This window comes from Leptopilina heterotoma, unplaced genomic scaffold, assembly GCF_015476425.1.
Source record: "Leptopilina heterotoma isolate Lh14 unplaced genomic scaffold, ASM1547642v1 Lhet_68, whole genome shotgun sequence".
Lineage (NCBI taxonomy): Eukaryota > Metazoa > Arthropoda > Insecta > Hymenoptera > Figitidae > Leptopilina > Leptopilina heterotoma.
In genome coordinates, this window is record NW_025111157.1 from 825769 (window position 1) to 844934 (window position 19166).

General features: G+C 22.5%; 1 protein-coding gene across 2 annotated transcripts in view; it reads left to right on the forward strand.

Moving 5' to 3' along the window:
• LOC122510281 overlaps positions 1-19166 on the forward strand; it is a 209588-nt gene that overhangs the window by 1575 nt on the left and 188847 nt on the right. For both annotated transcript variants that reach the window (XM_043624799.1, XM_043624800.1), the window contains exons 2-6: positions 3244-3365; positions 4435-4564; positions 4690-4854; positions 6786-6987; positions 7545-7669. In XM_043624799.1, the coding sequence (XP_043480734.1) occupies positions 3244-3365; positions 4435-4564; positions 4690-4854; positions 6786-6987; positions 7545-7669 (744 nt within the window). The remainder of the gene's footprint in view (positions 1-3243; positions 3366-4434; positions 4565-4689; positions 4855-6785; positions 6988-7544; positions 7670-19166) is intronic.

Consider the following 19166-nt stretch of genomic DNA (forward strand, 5'->3'; position numbering starts at 1 on the left):
TGTGGTTTTTAAAGTCTCACACAAAGGAATGTATTTGTATCTTAACAAAAATGGTTAGGTTTGACAAATAATTATTGTTATTTTCTACAATTGAAAAAAATCTAAATTTATCTTTTAAAAATATCGCAATATCTTTAAGATTTTAATCTTAAAGATCATTAATATCTTAAAGATATTGCAATATTTTTAAAAGATAAATTTCAATTTGTATTTTAATTTTCAACTTTAATTTGAAATATTGAATATACGTAAATAGTATTTTTTTAAATTTAATTTTGTTATATTGCCTGGTGTAATTAATAACTGGAGTGCTTGATTTCTCAAGTGTCTATTGCAAATTAGTTATTAGAGATTTAGTTTGCATGAGGTTAAGGAGAAACTTTTGATTAACGTGTATAATTTTCTTTCTTTATTCACAACAAGAAACATTTTTGGAGTAGCTCTATATAATCAAAGTATCAAAGATAAGTTTACATTGCCAGGTTAGTTTATACAATTAGATAAGATATTTCATGACGATTACATGGGTTCATAAAACTTTGAGAAATTTACAGCATTCTTAAAAAAAACTTTCACGTATTATTTCATAATTTAGTATTTTGACTTTTTATTTTTTTTACATATTTGAATATTTTGAACTGATCGATTATTTGAGCCATTTGTCTTCATTATATACTTATAGGTAATAATTAATACAATTTGGAAAATTGAATTATGAATTTCTGATGGACAATTTTGTTAATTTGTATAAACAAGTACAAATTTTAAGTTAGTCTTTTATAAGTTAGTTAAATATAAAGTTGAAAATAAATAAATTTATAGTTCCAAAATTATTTTTTATAAATTAAATAGAAACAATTTATATTTTATCATATTTAAACAGTGAAAAACGGGGTTTTAACTGTACATCAATTAATTTACATTTTACGCTGTTGCTTTATGCATTAGGTATCAATTTCAACCTGTTTTCCTTCAATTTCTCCAGCAAGCCTGAACAGAAAATGACTTTGAAAACACAATGTGGCTAATAATGTTTACATTCAAGCACTCTTAGAAGATGGGACCTAATAATATTTATTTAAGTTGAATTTTAATTTTAATAGAAGAAAAAAATTGGTCCCAATATAACGTTTTAGGTTTTTTTTTCTGTGTTTAGTTTGTTCAGCAGTTTATTTCATTATAAGGAAGGAAAGGTGTTTTGAAATGATGACACACATAATTTATGCTCTCTTAAAAATATTACTTATGTTTATGGAATAAACTCGTGTTTAAAAAATAAAGTTAAAAAAGTGGAATATCTGACAAAAATATTTTCCAAGTAAGAAAATGTTAAATTTTTATCTGCAGCTTATAGATATTTAAATGCTAATAATTTAAAGTCAATTTGTAAATTAGCTTGTTGAGTAAATAGTAAATTAATCTAAATTTAATAGTAAACTAATTTAAAGATAAAATATAGAAAATGAATGCGAAGAATATGTAAATTTAGTTTATAATTTACCGAATTTATAAAATGAAGAAAAAAAGGAGACTTCTTAAATGAAAGTAAAAGATACAGTTGTCTTAACAATCTTTTTCGTCTTGGGTTTTTTGCCTCTTTTTGTCTGACCCGTATTTGCCATTTTCACTTAAGTACACAAAAATGGAGTTGTGTATCTCCGAGGTTAAAACTTATATAGTCTTAACATAACTTGGACAGATAATAATAATAATGCAATTTATAAAGAAATATTTTTCAATAGTTATCTTTTTGAGATGATAAGAGGTTTTATATCACGTTTCTTAGCTAAAATTTTCCTTTCACCAAAATGTCAACATATATCATGTTGTCGTTTTATTAAGTTCTTAACTTTCACCATAAAGTCCACATTGTAAAATAACAATTTTCAATAATAATAATAATAATAATAATAATAATAACAATAACAAATTCGATTTTCATTCTGCTTTCAAAATTTTGAATTTTTTTAATCTTTTCTATATTAATAATAATACTCTGATTTTATTTATAGGAAGCATAAATCATTTATTACAAATTCAAATAAAAGTTGTAATTCACATAAGATTTATTTGTATTTACCTTTTTTTTAACATAACAATTGTGCGAGGAGAATTTATATTTATGAAAGTGTGTTATTTATACGTAATATGCCGAGTAATGTGTTTCACGTAAATATTCATGTGCAAGTTGATATAATTGCAACTTGAAAGTGTTCATCAGAATTCCATTGTTCTCCAATTTAATTAATTAATTAATTAGAGTAGTATTTTTTTAATAACTTTATTAAAATCGGAAAAAGAATATAGTTGAGTGTATAAAATATTTAGTGTTTTGTTATAATAAGTGTTAAAGAATTATCATGTTTCTAAAAGGGAAAAATTATCTTGACATATAATTATATATTGTAGATAAAAAGATTATAAATTGTAGCTTTTAGATATCAACAGCTTTCTATATATTTTTAGTAACGTCGTAAAAATATAAAAATTTATTACTAGGCTATGAATTAAAATCATTTTGATTAACTGGTCAAGAAGATTTTTTTATATTGTTTTTTACGCAATTCTTCTTGGAAGCTTGTAGTTAATGTTCTTAATAAATTTTTGATCGTTCAAATCACATTTCTTTTTGAAAAGGATTTTTAGTTTTAATATTTTCTGGTATATTTTTCTCTCCAAATGAAAATTGAACATATTTAAAAAGAATTTAACTTTTTATTTAATTTTAAATTTTGAATTTGATTTTCAATTTTAATTCAACGTAATGTTTTTTAGTAATTTTACTAAAATCCATTTAATTTAAAACTGAATTGTTTTATTAAATTCCAGGCTTTTTATTTAAATTTTCCGCATTAAAATTGAAATTTAAAAAATCACTTTCTTGTAGAATTTAAAAAAATGCAGAAATTGTGCTCAAAAAGGAAAATATGCTGTTTATATATAAACGTTCAGAAGTTGAAAAATATAAATTTAGTTATAATTTTGAGTGAAGCGTTTTGAAAAAATGATCACGTTGCAAAGTGCATTCTTATTATATTAATTTGAATTTCCGCGTATAGAAAACTTCCGTGTATTGAATATTATTACGTGCCATTGAGTGTGATATCATCTTCCCTTGCATCTAAGCAAAGTTATTAAATATTTTCTTGAAAAAATATGATTTTTGTATTTTCTTTTTCAATAAAAATCAGAATTGACAATTTTTTTTGGCTTTTTTCTAATTTGTTTTTCATTTGTTTTCAGGCTACGACAATGAAGATGAGCTTCTCATTGTCCTCACTGCACCCCTCTAGCAAAAGTCTAGAGGGTTCAGAGCATGTGAGAATGCAAGTTGAAAGGCCATATAACAGTCTCACCAAAAAAAGGTAAAAATTTAATTTTATTATTTAAAAAAAAAGAAAAATTTTTAAACTTAAAATCTCAAAAATGATAAGAACAGAAAGTTCTTTCCTGCGTCGATAATTGATCATTGTTTATAAATTTAATTTACACGTAGAAAAAATTTAAATTACACTGAAAAAAATTTTATTTGATTCAAATAACCGATTAATTGACTATTATCAATTAAATATTTAATTGAATCAAATAATATTTATTAGAGTCAATTAAATGGTTTAATTTCTTTCAAATACTGAAATTATTCGTATAAACACCATTTAAATGACTCCAGTTAATATTTGATACAAGTAAATATTTAATTGATAATAGTCAATTATTGGGTTATTTGAATCAAATAAATTTTTTTTTCAGTGTAAAAGAACTTTTGGAATATTGTCGCAAAAAACATTTTCTAATTGCAAATTCAAGTCACACATTTTGCATTTACATTTTTCAAATAAAAAAGATAAACGAGCTAATAATAATTGAATTTGTTATACATATAAGGCACTGATGTTAAACTAGAAATTTCTCCTATATATGAACCTTACGCATCTTCTGCGTTTGTATTAATATCGAAGACCTTTCAAATTGAAAATATACCAATTAAGAAGAGTTTTTCTCTCAAGTTCTTTGAGATTATTTCAATTTAGAGATTTTACAGGACGCTCAAATTAGAAAGCAGTTTTTTGCTTGATTTATTATATCAAAGTGTTTTTCATTATTTCTTCCTATGGAACTTGAATTTGGTTTGTATTTATAAACAAAAAAAGAAATTTAAAACGTTTTTTTTTAAAGTTCTAATAAAGTGAAAAAAATTCGTTTTTTAAGATATTCCAAAAAATAAATACTTTTTTATTAATTTTTTTTCTAAATTAATTATTTATCAAGTGGAATTTTTTGATTTAAATTTGTAACTGTTTAATTTAAACAATGAATGAATATTTTGAGTTTTTTGATTTAAATTTATAACTGTTTAATTTAAATAATGAATGAATATTTTGAGGACTAATTTTGATATTGTTCCTAATTTCTCCTTTTTTTATTAAATTTCAGGAAAGAACCGAAACAAGAACATTGCCAATGCATTTCAGAAAATCGAGAAGATACAGTTGATGATTTTTGGGCATCGATACGCACCAATTATGACTATATCATGGACACGAATTTAATTGACAGTTGCAAAGTAAGTGCATAATTTAATTTTTAAACGATTTACTTCCTTTTGTCTTTAATGAAAACTAAGTTGATTGTTACTTTTTTGTTCATAACTTTTTGAAAATGAAATTAATTAAAAGTATTTTCTTTTAGGAAGCAAATGGAGAACTTGCTTGGGATGAAGGTGACGTTTCCACACTCTCTTGGGGCTTAAATGAAGTTAGTTGCCAATTTTCAGAACTCTACTCGTGGCTTAGAGTTCTTCAGGAGTTGGTTTATTCTAAAGAGGAAAATCTTCTAGACAAAGGCCTGCGTGCAGTAAGTGACTCAATAATTTACCATTACACGGAAATTTTTAAATATTTTTCATGTTTACAAAAGTATATTTTTTTGTAAAAAGCTAAAATTTTTCGTAGAAAAAATTAATTCACCAAAAAAGAAGAAAAGATTCATAAATATTTCAAATCATTCAACTCCGATATAGAAAATGATCGAAATTTTTAAAGTTCGGAACAAATTATGCTCAAAATGTTTTTAAACGTTCAAATGAACGAAATATTTTTTCGCTATATTTCCAAAAATTACCGATTATATTAAAAATAAAAAACAAAATCAGGGTGTTTACTAAACAAGAAATAGCCGGAAATTGTATGCCAAACCGGGAATTTTTTCACCAAATTAAAAAAATTTTTATTATTTTAATTTGTTTTTAAAAAGTCGATTTTTATTTCAATTTTTATAGATATTTATACTGATTCAAATATAGAATTTAAATAAATTTTAAAAAAATTATCGAATAAATAATTGTTTCTTTGTACGAAGATTAATAATAAAAATTTTTATTAGTTAATTTAAAAAAAGATACACACTTAAAATTTTTTAATAAAATTGAATTTTCGCAAAGTTTTTATGAAAATTCTGAAAAATAAGATTTTTGGAATTTTTCAATTCTATAGTTTCAAGATAATTGAATTTTTATAAACTAATAATTGAATTTTTACAATGTATTAAAAATAGTTAAATTCTTTTAAAGAATTTTATTTAAATTTTTCGAACATAATCAAGGAAAGTTAATCATCGTAATTATAATTTTATTTTTAAAAACTTCTTTGCAATATATTCAATTAATTTTTTAAATAATAAAACTCATTGCAGAATTTCAATTATTTTTAATACAATTTTAATCGAATTTCTCGAAAAATGTCATTATCCTTAAAAATTTTATTAAAATTTGTCGAAAGAATTCAATATTATTTCTGGAAACTGTAAAAGAATTCTTCTTAAGAATCCAATTATTTCTATAAATAGCAAAATTCTTGGCAAACTTTCAATTATTTTCAAAAGATTAAAATGAAATTATCGTCAATCTTTCAATTATTTTTATAAATAATAAAATTCTGCTTCAAAATTCAATTATTTTCAGAAACTTTAATGAAATTCTTCGTAGAAATTTAATTATGTTTAAACTTTCTTTTAAATTGTTCTCCACAATTCAATTATTTTCAAAAATTTTAATAAAATTCTACGCAAACATTTAATTATTTTCATAAATAGTGACATTCTTTGGAAGGATTCAATTACTTTTATAAATAGTAAAATTCTTTTCTGAAATTCAATTAGTATCAATACATTTTAATAAAATTGAATTAATCAAATTTTCAATTATAATTATGAAGAGATAAGATTATTTTAAAAAAATGTTAATTAAAATTATTAAAAAAACAATATTTTCAAAAAATTTAAAGAAACTCGTCAAAAGAATTTAATTATTCATCAAAAGTCTAATAAAAATGTTGGAAGTCATTTGTAGATTTATTTATGTTCGAAATCAAATAAATTTAAATTTTATGAGAAAAAAAACCGGGAAAAATTAGGATAAAGCAGGGAAAAACCGGGAATTTGGTTGAACGAAAATAGTATTCACCTTGGTAATTAAAAATTAAACGTAATTAAAACATTTTGAAACTATACATTAATTTTTAATGCATTTCGAAATATTATTGTTTTATAATTTAAATTTGAGGAGTAAATAAATAAATTTCGTTCATTTGAACATTCGGAACTTTAGGAACATAAATTCAGATCATAAAATAATCTATAACAATAAAATACTATTTCCTAAATTTATTTATACTTTTTTTATATCAAATTTTCAATTTTCATGTATGGAAAATAATATTAAAGGAAATGTATTTTATTTACTTGCATTGTTATTATGTTAATTAATTGGCGAGCTTTCTATAATTTAGGCTCACATGGAGGAGTTACGACGCAAGGCATACAGAAGAAGACTGTTTAATGAACAAGCGGGAAAATTAATAGCCCGTGCACCAGCTTTAAGAGATGAAGTTACTTGGCGTGTTGATCATCTAAACGCTAAATGGGAACTTGTTGAACAAATCATGGCCCCAACAGTTAGACCAGTTACAGATCATCAAGACGTTTCTGCAGGTAATGAATAATTTTCTTTTAAATCTTGGTCAAGCATTTTTTCTTTCTTTTATTTATTGAGATTTAAATTTATGTGCCGTAATAATTTTTGATTAACGCGCGCACTTATTATTTGAAATAAATGTATATTAACTGTTATAATTATGACTATAAGTTTTAAAATTTTATAAAAAATTCTAAGTGTGTCGTTGCAAAACCTTAATGAATAGAGTTATGAATATTTATTGGTTGTAAAATTCATTATGGATCATTAACATCATTTAACAATCGTTAAATATTTGTAAAAGAAGTTTATTTGTGTTTTGTAATTAAAAATTTGTATTGTTTGAGGATAATTATGAATAATAATGCTTGTTTTTGTATTAGATTATCTAATTTTCAATTTATAGAAGTTATAATATAGAAAAATATTTCTCTAATGTTAGTTAGTTGATTGTGGCCTCTTGTTCTCGTAGGTCGAATAGCCAGAAATTATATTTTTGTAATTTATTCCTTAATTATTGTTATATAGTTATATAAATTGTAGAATTTGAAATTTTCTTTTCTTTTTCTTATAGATTTTGATCATGAAGTCAAATGCCTGAGGAAATGGTTACGCGAAATGGAAACTCGTATGCAGCCTCTAAGTTTTCACATCGACTGGAGTAGAGCGGAGTTGGAGGAGAAGGCAATGGAGCACATGGTGAGTCTTTTAATTAACATTTAAAAGAAAATGGTAATTTGCAAATTCTTCATTCAAAAAAAAAAAAAAAAAAAAAGACGTATTTACGTTTTTACGTAGTCGATATTGGTAACAAGTTTACCCTGAGAACTGAAAGTAACTTTAGACTCTTACGCCTCTATGAGAGCAAGTTGCAAGTGTGGAATGAAAACGATTGTCGATATAGTAGAACTCGTAATTGAAAAATGTAGGTAAAAGCCCAGTTCGATTCTTGCCGCGTAGTTCCTTCGAAATAAAACAGATGGCGACTCTCCATCCTTTCCGTGTTTTGTTCATAATTAGTTATATTTAATTTTTTAATAAATAATTAATTTTATTAAAAATAATGGATTTATTGAAGAATTTTAGTTAAAAACACGAAAAAAATTGAATTTTATAGATGTTACAAATATTTGCAGAAATTCAATTATGTTTCAAAATTAAAAATAATTCTCGTCAAGATTTCAATTATCTTTAAAAATAATAAAATTCTTCTCGAAAATTCAATTATTTTCATAAATAATAAAAATTTCACAGGAATTCAATTATTTACAAATTTTTTTTATAAATTTATACGCAATAATTCAATTATTTTCATAAATAATAAAATTTCTTACAGAGATTCAATTATTTTCATGAATCATAAAACTCATAATAGAATTTCAATTATTTTCAATACAATTTTAACCGAATTTCTCGAAAATGTCATTATTCTTGAAAATTTTATTAAAATTCGTCGAAAGAATTCAATTATTTTAAAATCTATTGAAAGAATTCTTTATGAAAATTGAATTTTCAGAAACATTCAATTATTCAATAATTTTTTCATATTTGTAATTTAAATAATTGAATTTTCGTAGAATTTTCTAATAAAAATTGTTTTAAAAATGAATTTCAGTTAAATTTTTGGATAATAATTGAATATTTCACTACTTAAATAAATAAATAAATAAATAAATAAATAAATAAATAAATAAATAAATATTAAAAAAAATTATAGCATGGATTTTTAGATATAATTGCATTTTGGAAAAGTTTATTTGAATTTTTTGTTGTTTACTTTCAACATATTTAATTGAAGAATTTCTGAATAACCAGAATTTCATAAAATTCAATTGTAAACAAATGGATCTGGAAAATTCTCCAGAATTTTAATAAAATAATTGAAATTAATTATGTTTTTAGAAGAATTTACTTTAAATTGTATAAAAAATAATTGAAATTCTGCAATGAGTTTTATTATTTATGAAAATAATTGAATTTATGAAAAGAATTTTATTTCTTATGAAAATAATTGAATCTCTGTTAAAATTTTTATTCTATTTATGAGAATAATTGAATTATTGGAAAGAATTCCTATGAAATTCTTATTATTTATGAAAATAATTAAATGTTTACGTAGAAATTTATCAAATTTTCTTTAAAATAATTGAATTTTTTTTAGAAAATTTTATTAAAATATTTTAAAATAACTAAATTTTGGAGATAAATTTTATTATTTATAAAAATAATTTAAAATTTGACAATAATTAAAAAAAAATTGTTGAATATAATTGAATTTCTGCGAAGAATTTTATTAAAGTTTCTGAAAATAATTGAATTTTGAAGCAGAATTTTATTATTGATCAAAATAATTGAAATATTGACGATAATTTCTTTTTAGTCTTTTGAAAATAATTGAAAGTTTGCCAAAAATTTGAAAATTATAAAGTATTTAAAAAGAATTGAATTTCTGAGAAGAATTTTATTAGTTATAAAGATAATTAAAATTTTGACTAAAATTTAAAAAAAAATTTTTTAAACACAATTGAATTTCTAATAAGAATTTTATTATTTATGAAAATAATTGAATTTCTGCAATAATTTGTGATTTCTCTACAATTTATTTTTTTATAATCAAAATTTCGTAAAATTAAATTGTAAACAAATGGATCTGAATTTACTTCAAATTGTATTAAAAATAATTGAAATCCTGTGAAGAATTTTATTATTTATGAAAATAATTGAATTTTTAGAAACGAATTTTATTACATTTCTTTTGAATAATTAAAATCCTGCGAAGAATTTTATTATTTATGAAAATAATATATTAATAATATATATATATATATATTAATATATTAATATTATATTAATATATATAATATATATATAATATATAATATATAATAATAAATTTTTGTTGAAAAATTTTATGGAACTTTAAATTATTATTAAACATGAAAATAGCGATCACTCCGAGTCGAAGACTTGGAGTGCTTGATATTTTCATGTTTTATAATAATATTCTTATAAGTTGTTGAATTTCATAAAGATTTGAATTTGAAATTTTTTTGAAAATCTTTATTCCTGTGGAATAATAATAATAATTAAATATTTATCTAAAAAAGAAGTTATTGATGTTTTCGAGTAATTTTACATTTAAATAAATTCGTAAATAAATTTAACAGAATATTTTGTTGAGTATCTAATAATTTTTGGAGTGAATCAGAATTTTCTTTAGGATTTTCGAAAATTTTCATCAATCAACGTTAAAAATTTTTCGGAAATATAGTTTATAAACTAATTGATTTATTTAAAAAATTAATCTGATAGTAGAAAGTACGAATTCGTCAATTACTATAACAGGGAAATACTTTTTCAATTTATTTTTTAAACCGGTTTTATTATTTTATTTTTAATTTCCAAGTTTATTTAGTAAAATAAATTTCGAAAACGAATTATAATTAAAATTTCAGTTATTCGAAGTAATGTTAATAGTTTCGATCATTGATGAGTGTTTAAAAATTAGTATTTTTCTAAATTGAATAAAAATTGAAAAAATTAAAAAAACGAAGAGGAAAAGGAAAATTTCTAAAAGTAAACGTGATACTGCGTTATTTGGAAATAATTAAATTTGATCGTAAAATTAAAAAGTTGATATTTATGGGAATAAATTTCTTGCGCGGCAAAATTAATTTATATGAAAAAGAATTAATTAAAATTTGCTGTTGGATAAACGTTTAATTTATATATCTATATGAAAAGGAAATTATTTTGTAATTTGAAAAATGATTTACAATAAATATGTGAGTCAACATTTTCTGTTGCGGGTAAAGGTATAGCGGTACTTATAAACCAACAGTGGCATCCGTTGTTTTATCCACTGTAAACGATAACTCTTGCGATTTCTTAGTAAACAATTAAAGATGTGACCTGGCCCAGATGTCGCAACTACCGTTCCCTACAATACAAATGCCCACCATACTTTTGTTCACATTGTAAATTCGATGACATGATAAACAGTCACCTAAATGATTGATGAATCAAAGACTCAAGCGTATGTTCAAGGATCAATCTTCTTTCATTTTCCGCACGCAGCTTCCAAGAAACTTAATATCATGCTCTCATCTTAACTCGATTAAAATCAGCAATTTGATTTCATTTTTTTTTTTTATTGTTAAATTTATAATTTATTTCTTGATTCGAAAAATTTTATCTTATTTAATTTAAAAAAAATTGTTTCTTTAGCTCCATTTTTTCAGTATTGCTAAAATATAATTATTCTTTATTTTGTAGTTTTTTTTAAATTAAACTTTTTTATTTATTATTTTAATGGAACTTTTTGGTTTTTTGAATTAAAAGAAAAGATAATTACACTTCATATACATGAACTCATTTGAATATTAAATTATTTTTTCAATTCTTCCGCTGTTTACTTCGAAAGGTCAACAGTCCAGGAAATAAATTAACTTTTTGATTTAAAAAAAAATATGAAGCAGGAGAGAAAAAATTATTATGTCAGTTATGTAGCACGTGACACATTTATAATCGTAACAAGCATACTATCGTATTCTCCCTGACAACCAGTTTGACCGCTTCCGACTGTATACGATAAATTTTAAACTTATATATTGATTGAAGCAATTTCAAATCGTAGATCTTTTTTGACAATTGTTATTTCATCTTTCATTTCTTATCTAGTGCGGGAAAAAATTGCCATATGGATTTTTTTTTACTATTTTAGTGTAGAACGATTTTTTATGTTTAAAAATAATTTTTATAATTTTATTTTAAAAAATGTTTAATTTATTCAGTTTGATTGTTTATTCTTCTTTTGAAAATTGTTTTTTTGTGCATTTGAAAGTTTTTATCTATATACATAAACATTAGTTTGATGTAGATAAAAAGTTAATTGGGTGAACAGATTTATTTTTCCTCTCGAGAATCATATCTCTTATCAAAAACTCTTCACCTTTTTTCCCTATGAATCATTAATTTAAAACTTTCACCTTGTTGAACAAATATTTATTTAACTCTGTGATTTTTCTTTTCAACATTGAGAAATTTTTGCTGCAGAATAATTTAATATATTGTGATGAAGTTGGGAGGCGTGAAAGTCATAATTTTGATGTGTATTGAATGTCTTAATTGGAAAATTTGTATTTTTAGTGCTTTCAGTTTCATTGTTGGTTAATTTTTTTTTCTGTATTTGAAACAAATACGATTTGATTGATTTAAATAAAAATTATTTCATTCAAGATGTACTTGAAGAACCAAATTTCAAAAATATCGATAATTAAAAATTTTTTCCAAATTTTAAATAACTTAATTCTTTAACTGTCATAAAATTATTAGGTACTTAGAAATTATTTGATGAATAATTTTACTTAAATATTTAAAAATTAATTGAATTTTAGAAGAATTGCGATTACAATTTTTCATATAGATAAACTTCAAAATGTTTTAATTTCATATTTTTAAAAATTTTTTTTTCAAAAAATTTAATAATTCAAATTTTTATAAAATTAATTACATATTTTTAAATATTTAATTTATTATTAAAAATAATGGATTTATAGAAGAATTTTTCCTAAAAATAGTGAAAACATTGAATTTTGGAGAAAACAAATTATTGCAGAAATTCAGTTATTTTCATAAATAATAAAATTCTTTTTAGGAATTCAATTGCGTTAAAAAAAAATTTTTTAAATTCTAGTCAAAATTTTAATTATCTTTATAATTAATAAAATTCATCTCAGAAATTCAATATTATTTTCAAATACTTTTATTTTCAAATTCTTGGCAAACTTTCAATTATTTTCAAAAGATTAAAAAAAAATTATCGACAATATTTCAATTATTTTTATAAATAATAAGATTCTGCTTCAAAATTCAATTATATTTTCAGAAACTTTGATTTTCAAATTCTTGGCAAACTTTCAATAATTTTCAAAAGATTAAAAAAAAATTACCGTCAATATTTCAATTATTTTTATATCAAATTTTCCAAAAAATTCAATTATTTTAAAGAAAATTTGATAAAATTCTACATAAACTTTTCATTATTTTCATAAATAATAAAAATTTCACAGTAATTCAATTACAGTAGAACCCGGTTAATACGATTCTGTAGGGACCGCGCTAAGAATGCGTCTTATGCGGGAAAACGTATTAAGCGGGAAATAAAATGTATGTCTTTAATTGCAGGGACCACTATAAATGAGCGTTTTAAGCGGGAAATCGTATTAAACGGGAGCGTATTAACCGGGTTCTACTGTATATACAAATTTTTTATAAATTTCTTCGCAATAATTCAATTATTTTCATAAATAGAATAAAAGTTTAACAGGGATTCAATGATTTTCATAAGAAATAAAATTCTTTTTACGAATTCAATTATTTTCATATATATAATAAAATTTCTTATAGAGATTCAATTATTTTTATAAAACTCAATTTTAAATTCCTCGAAAATGTTACTTTTCTTAAAACTTTTATTAGAAAATTCGTCGAAAAAATTAAATTATTTAAAAATTTGTTGATACAATTCTTTATGAGAATTCAATTTTGAGAAAGATTATTGATTTATTCAATAATTTTTTCACTTTTGTATTTAAATAATTGAATTTTCGTAGAATTTTGTAATAAAAATATTGTTTTAAAAATGAATTTCAGTTAAATTTTTGGATAATAATTAAATATTAAAAGAATTATAGCATGAATTTTTAGAAATAATTGTATTTTGAAAAAGTTTAATTGAATTTTTTTTTTGAAATTATTTCAAGTTTTTATTTTCTATATATTTAATTGAATAATTTTTGAATAATCAAAATTTCTTAAAATTAAATTGTAAACAAATGGATCTGAAAAATTCTCTTGAAATTTTTGCAAAAATTATTAAAAATAATTGATAATTGTTCATTTATTTTTTTGAAGAATTTTAATATTGAAATTAGTTATGTTTTTCGAAGAATTTACTTTAAATTGTATTAAAAATAATTGAATTCTTGCTACGAATTTTAATACATTTCTTTTAAATAATTGAAATCCTGTGAAGAATATTGTTATTTATATGAAAATTGAATTCTTGTGAAGGAATTTATTAAAATTTTTGTAAATAATTTAATTTTTCTTTGAAATTTATTCTAAAGCCAATTATTAAAATTTAGTTAATGAAATATCTAAAATACTCTCTAAACTTGAATTATTTATAAGTAACTAAATTTTTGTTTAATTCTTAGTTGAGTTTTTGTCGCGCAGTAATAGTAAAAAGGAACTAAAATAAATAAGTAAGAAAACAGCTAGTATTTTTTCTCAAAAAGTTAAATATAAAAGAGATGGGAAAAATCAAGGAATTAAAAAAAAACAACTGTAAAAGTGTAAAAATATGTAAATCAATGAATTTTTTGCATAGTAATTTTCACGACTTCTTGATGTTTTTTCTCTTCGAATTTTCTGTTTTTTCAATTTAGTTATTATCATTACACTTGTCGTTTAAAGAAACTTTCTGCAATTAATTATTATTCTCTTCTTCCTTTGCTACTATATACATTGATGTTGACTACTACTCAATTTACTACGTATATATCTCCGACTGTCTGCTCTCGCGATATCTAGTTTGGAACATCGTAGACTGCCTGGTGCGATTAGATAGTGGAGATTCGCAATAGTGGTAGATTAGTGATACGCGGCGAGTAACTTTCTCTGTTTCCCATTGGTTTTGTGCCAGGCAGGCTAGGCGTCTAGGCATTGAGGCCAAATAGAGAGAATAAATGGGCGCTCGTAACGTACGAGTGCAGGTCAATTTGACCTGATCGTCCGAGTGGGATGAGGTCAAAGATGTCAGAAGCTAAATGGAATGTCATTAGAAGATAGAAACGGGAAGCTGTTTTTCGCATTTTGATGATGTCTTATACATGTGTGTGTGGAGTATAATTTAAAGAAGAGAAGAGCTATTTATATGTATGTATCCTCTCTTAAGAGTCGGAACTTGAATTGCGGAACGGTGTGTTAAATTGTTCATCAACGATGAATGCTGCGGATATTGAGAGAGGAGAAACTCTCTTTATTTCTCTCTTTCTCTCTCTCTCTCGAGAGTATATCTAAAGCCCACTTTTAAGAGGTTTCTTCTCCCTGGGAAATAAAGGGCTTGGATCTGCTAGTTGAGATAAGGCACGTGTGGGCAATTTTAAGATAAGCCGTGAAATGTTGCGCAGGTCATTTTAATTTCTATTTATGTTTATTGGCAGGATGTAGTATATTCTTATATCGGCAATTTTTACTGCTATTAATGAAAAGTTTTCTACGTGATTTCTTTGCCAAGGAGAATCTAAAAGGAATTCTTGTATTTTTATTTTCAAATCGAAGGATAATTATGAGAATTCTAAAATAGTTGAAAATTCTAATTCTCTTTAAATATTTTTATATTTAAATTTTTAGTCGTTCGCAAAGTTTATTTTATTCCCTTTTTTTGTTTATTTTATTAGGCTTTGCACTCGTCTACTAAAACCTACTATTTACTACTTTTTTTACAATTTGCTACTATTTGGATATAATTTTTTTTTTAGATTTATGACACTAAAAGCTACACGGAAAGAAAGTTATTATCGAATTTTATAAAAGTACTATAGAAGTGTAGGACAAAATGCGACAAAAGGTAAATATTATATTAAAAAAAATTTTTTTAAATTATATTGATATTTAGTAAAGTTATATCAAGTATCAAAAACTTTTAACAAATGTTAACATAACTTTACTAAATTTTATGTAAGTTTTTTTAAAGTTTAGCATTTCTGATATCAAAATTTACCTTTGTTGCATTTTATACTTTTATAAAATTTGATAATAACTTTCTTTCTCTGTACTTTTTTCTTTATTTTTGGGGGAAATTTGCATCACTTTAAATTCGCTAATAATTGAAATAAAAAAAAAATTATAAAAATTGCAATAAAATTCTTTAAAATGATTCAATTATTCTCAAAAACTTTTCGAAAATCAATGATTCTCAATATCTATACAATTGTAATAAAATTCGACAAAAGATTTTTGATAAAATTCTTCGCAAATATTCAAAATTATTATAAAATAAAATTTTCAGAGAAATTGAATTCTTTAAAATATTTCATAAAATTTTTACAAAAATAGATCAATTTAAAAACTTTTTATAAAATTCTACTACAAGAATTCAATTATTTTCACAAGCAATAACATTTTTCACGAAAATTCAATTATTTTGAAAAATTTAAATAAAACTCAAGGCAAGAATATAATTATTTTCGCATAGACAATAAAATGCTTTTTAAAAATTCAATTACCTACTTTTAAAAATTTTTATAAAATTCTTCACAAGAATTCAATTATTTTCCCAAATAATTCAATTATTTAAAAAGAATTAAATATAATTCTTCTCAAGAATTCAATTATTTTCATGAATGATAAAACTCTTCTCAGAAATTCGATTACATTTTAAAAAATTGATAAATTCTTTTTGTATAATTCTTCACAAGAATTCAATTATTTTCCCAAATAATACAATTTTTCACGAGAATTCAATTATTTAAAAAGAGTTAAATAAAATTATTGGCAAGAATTGAATTGTTTTTATAAATATAATAAAAGTCTTCTCAGAAATTCAATTATTTTTTAAAAAATTGATAAATTCTTTCTTTAATTCTTTACAATTATATTATTCAATTATTTTACCAAATAATAAAATTTTTACGAGAATTCAATTATTTAATAAAAATTCAATAAAATTCTTCGCAAAAATTCAATTGTTTTCATAAATAATAAAAGTCTTCTAAGAAATTCGATTATTTTTTAAAAAATTGATAAATTCTTTCTTTAATTCTATACAATTATATTATACAATTATTTTCCCAAATAATACAATTTTTCACGAGAATTCAATTGTTTAAAAAGAGTTAAATAAAATTCTTGGCAAGAATTAAATAATTTTTATAAATAATAAAATTCTTCTCAGAAATTGAAATATTTTTTAAAAAATTGATAAATTCTTTATAAGAATTGATTTAAAAACGAATTTCAATTGAAATTTTAGATAATAATTGAATATTAAAAGCGTTATAGTACTTACAGATTTTTTTTAGAAATAACTAAATTTTAAAAGATTATTGAATTGAAACCGTTGAAAATTTTAATTGTTATAAAACTGTAATAACATTTAAATTTTTACTTTGAAAAATTATTAATTTATTTTTTTAATTCCTGTGAACAATTTAAATTAAATAAGAAAATTTAATTTAAATTAAATTTTATTAAATAATTTTACTTGTTTACTTTTAAAAATTACCTACTTTTAAATACAATTGTATTTTTTAGTATAAAACTTTGGAAAATAATTGAATTCTTCAAAAATTTAGAATTAAAATTTTCAGCAGGATTAGAATTACTGAATTAAATTAATTAATTACTGAATTAAATTTTTGTGACTAAAACAATTTTTTTTTATTCGTTAAGATTAATTTATTGGATAGCTACTTTCTTACTACTTTTTTCAGTATTAAAGCTAATTTTTTATACTTTTTTTAAAATTAATTATTGAGTGTAAAGCCTGTATTAGTGTAATTTTATTTCTGTTTTAAAATTTTATACTTAATATTTTGTTTCTATTTATATTATATTTAAATTACTATTTAATTTTATTACTTTTTTTACTGACTAGTATAAAAATCGTTTAATGAAGTCATAAAGTCTATGCAAAATTATTATGAATACAGACTTTTCTTTATTATCTTTTAATTCTTTACAATATTATTTCAACTATTTAAATAGAAGTATTAAATAAATATTTTCTCCAATTGGATAATTTGATATTAAATTTTACATATTTAAAAGAAAGATTTAATTTATTCAAAAGATATAACCGTTTATGGACGTTGAGGATTTGAAAGTTTACCTCCATTAATTTACAACTTTATTGTATATAATTTTACTTGGGGGATGATAAATTTGATTGGATAGGTGTTTTAATGATAATTTCGTTAATATCTTTAACGATTGTTATTAGCAGTATATCTTGTTTTAGATGTCAATTGCTTGAATCAAGATAAATTCTAGTAAATAATAGCCAGAGATGTGAGATTGAATCATCTGCATTGAAAAATTGTAGCCCCAAGGAACTTTCTTGAGACCTGTCAGCCTGTCAAATGTGTATATATGCATTCATGAAAAACATTGATTGGAATTTAACGTTTCACTTTGCATAAAAGGCGATGCGTTAGAAGTTGATGTTTTTTTTTAAAGAAATATCCCAATGAATATTCAATATTGTTCGTTAATCATATCTATTATGTAAAAGATTAGAAGAAAAATTATTTCAGTCAAATATCAACAAGCTGGTGTTTATGTTTTATAATCGAAATTTAGAAAAAATGTTTATAAATTATTAAATAACAATTATTAAATAATACAGTAGTAATAAATATGTTAAATAGTTTTACTTATTAACTAATTTTAAAAAAGAGTATCTTGCAATTTGTTTTTCTAAAAACGGTTTCTCGAAATGTGAGGGAAATGAAAATTGATCTACGAGTGAAATTTTATTTTAATAATTTATTTATTTATATAGAAATATTTGCAATTTTACTCTCTCACGAAGTTTATATAAATTGATGCCAGTTTGTTTGTTACAAAAGTGAATATTTTTCGACGATATATGTTTATATATTGAATTTCATTCGAAAACACCTTTTACTCTTTAATTTACGATTCAGTAACTGTAACTGACTCTTACTAAATCCGGAAAAGGTCTAAAAAAATTGCGTCTTAATTTCCATTTTCCTTATGTGGAATGGTTACCTGCTAGGTGTATATATATCTGTATGTATATCTCTCTAAAAGCGCGCACAACTTCTAACGGCTCGCTCTAAACTCGATTACCATCGTGCGCGCATTTTCATATCGTTATGATAGGCGCGCGACAGAATGATGTTTCACTTGAAGCTTAACATGAAAAGGTTCCTGCCTAATTAACAAGGTTAACATTATTTATCGACGCTTCAGTAGTTTCCTGATCCTTTCTTATATGCGTTGATCGCATATATATCCGCCACATGAGATGATGTATAAGAGGATAGGTCTTTATGGCGATCCTCCGATTATACGTTCCTCAAAAGTAATTAATTACAATGCACACGGCTGTCTAATTAAATCTTCTCTAATTGTCTAACTGTTGTGCAATTGTTTTGCGGTAATT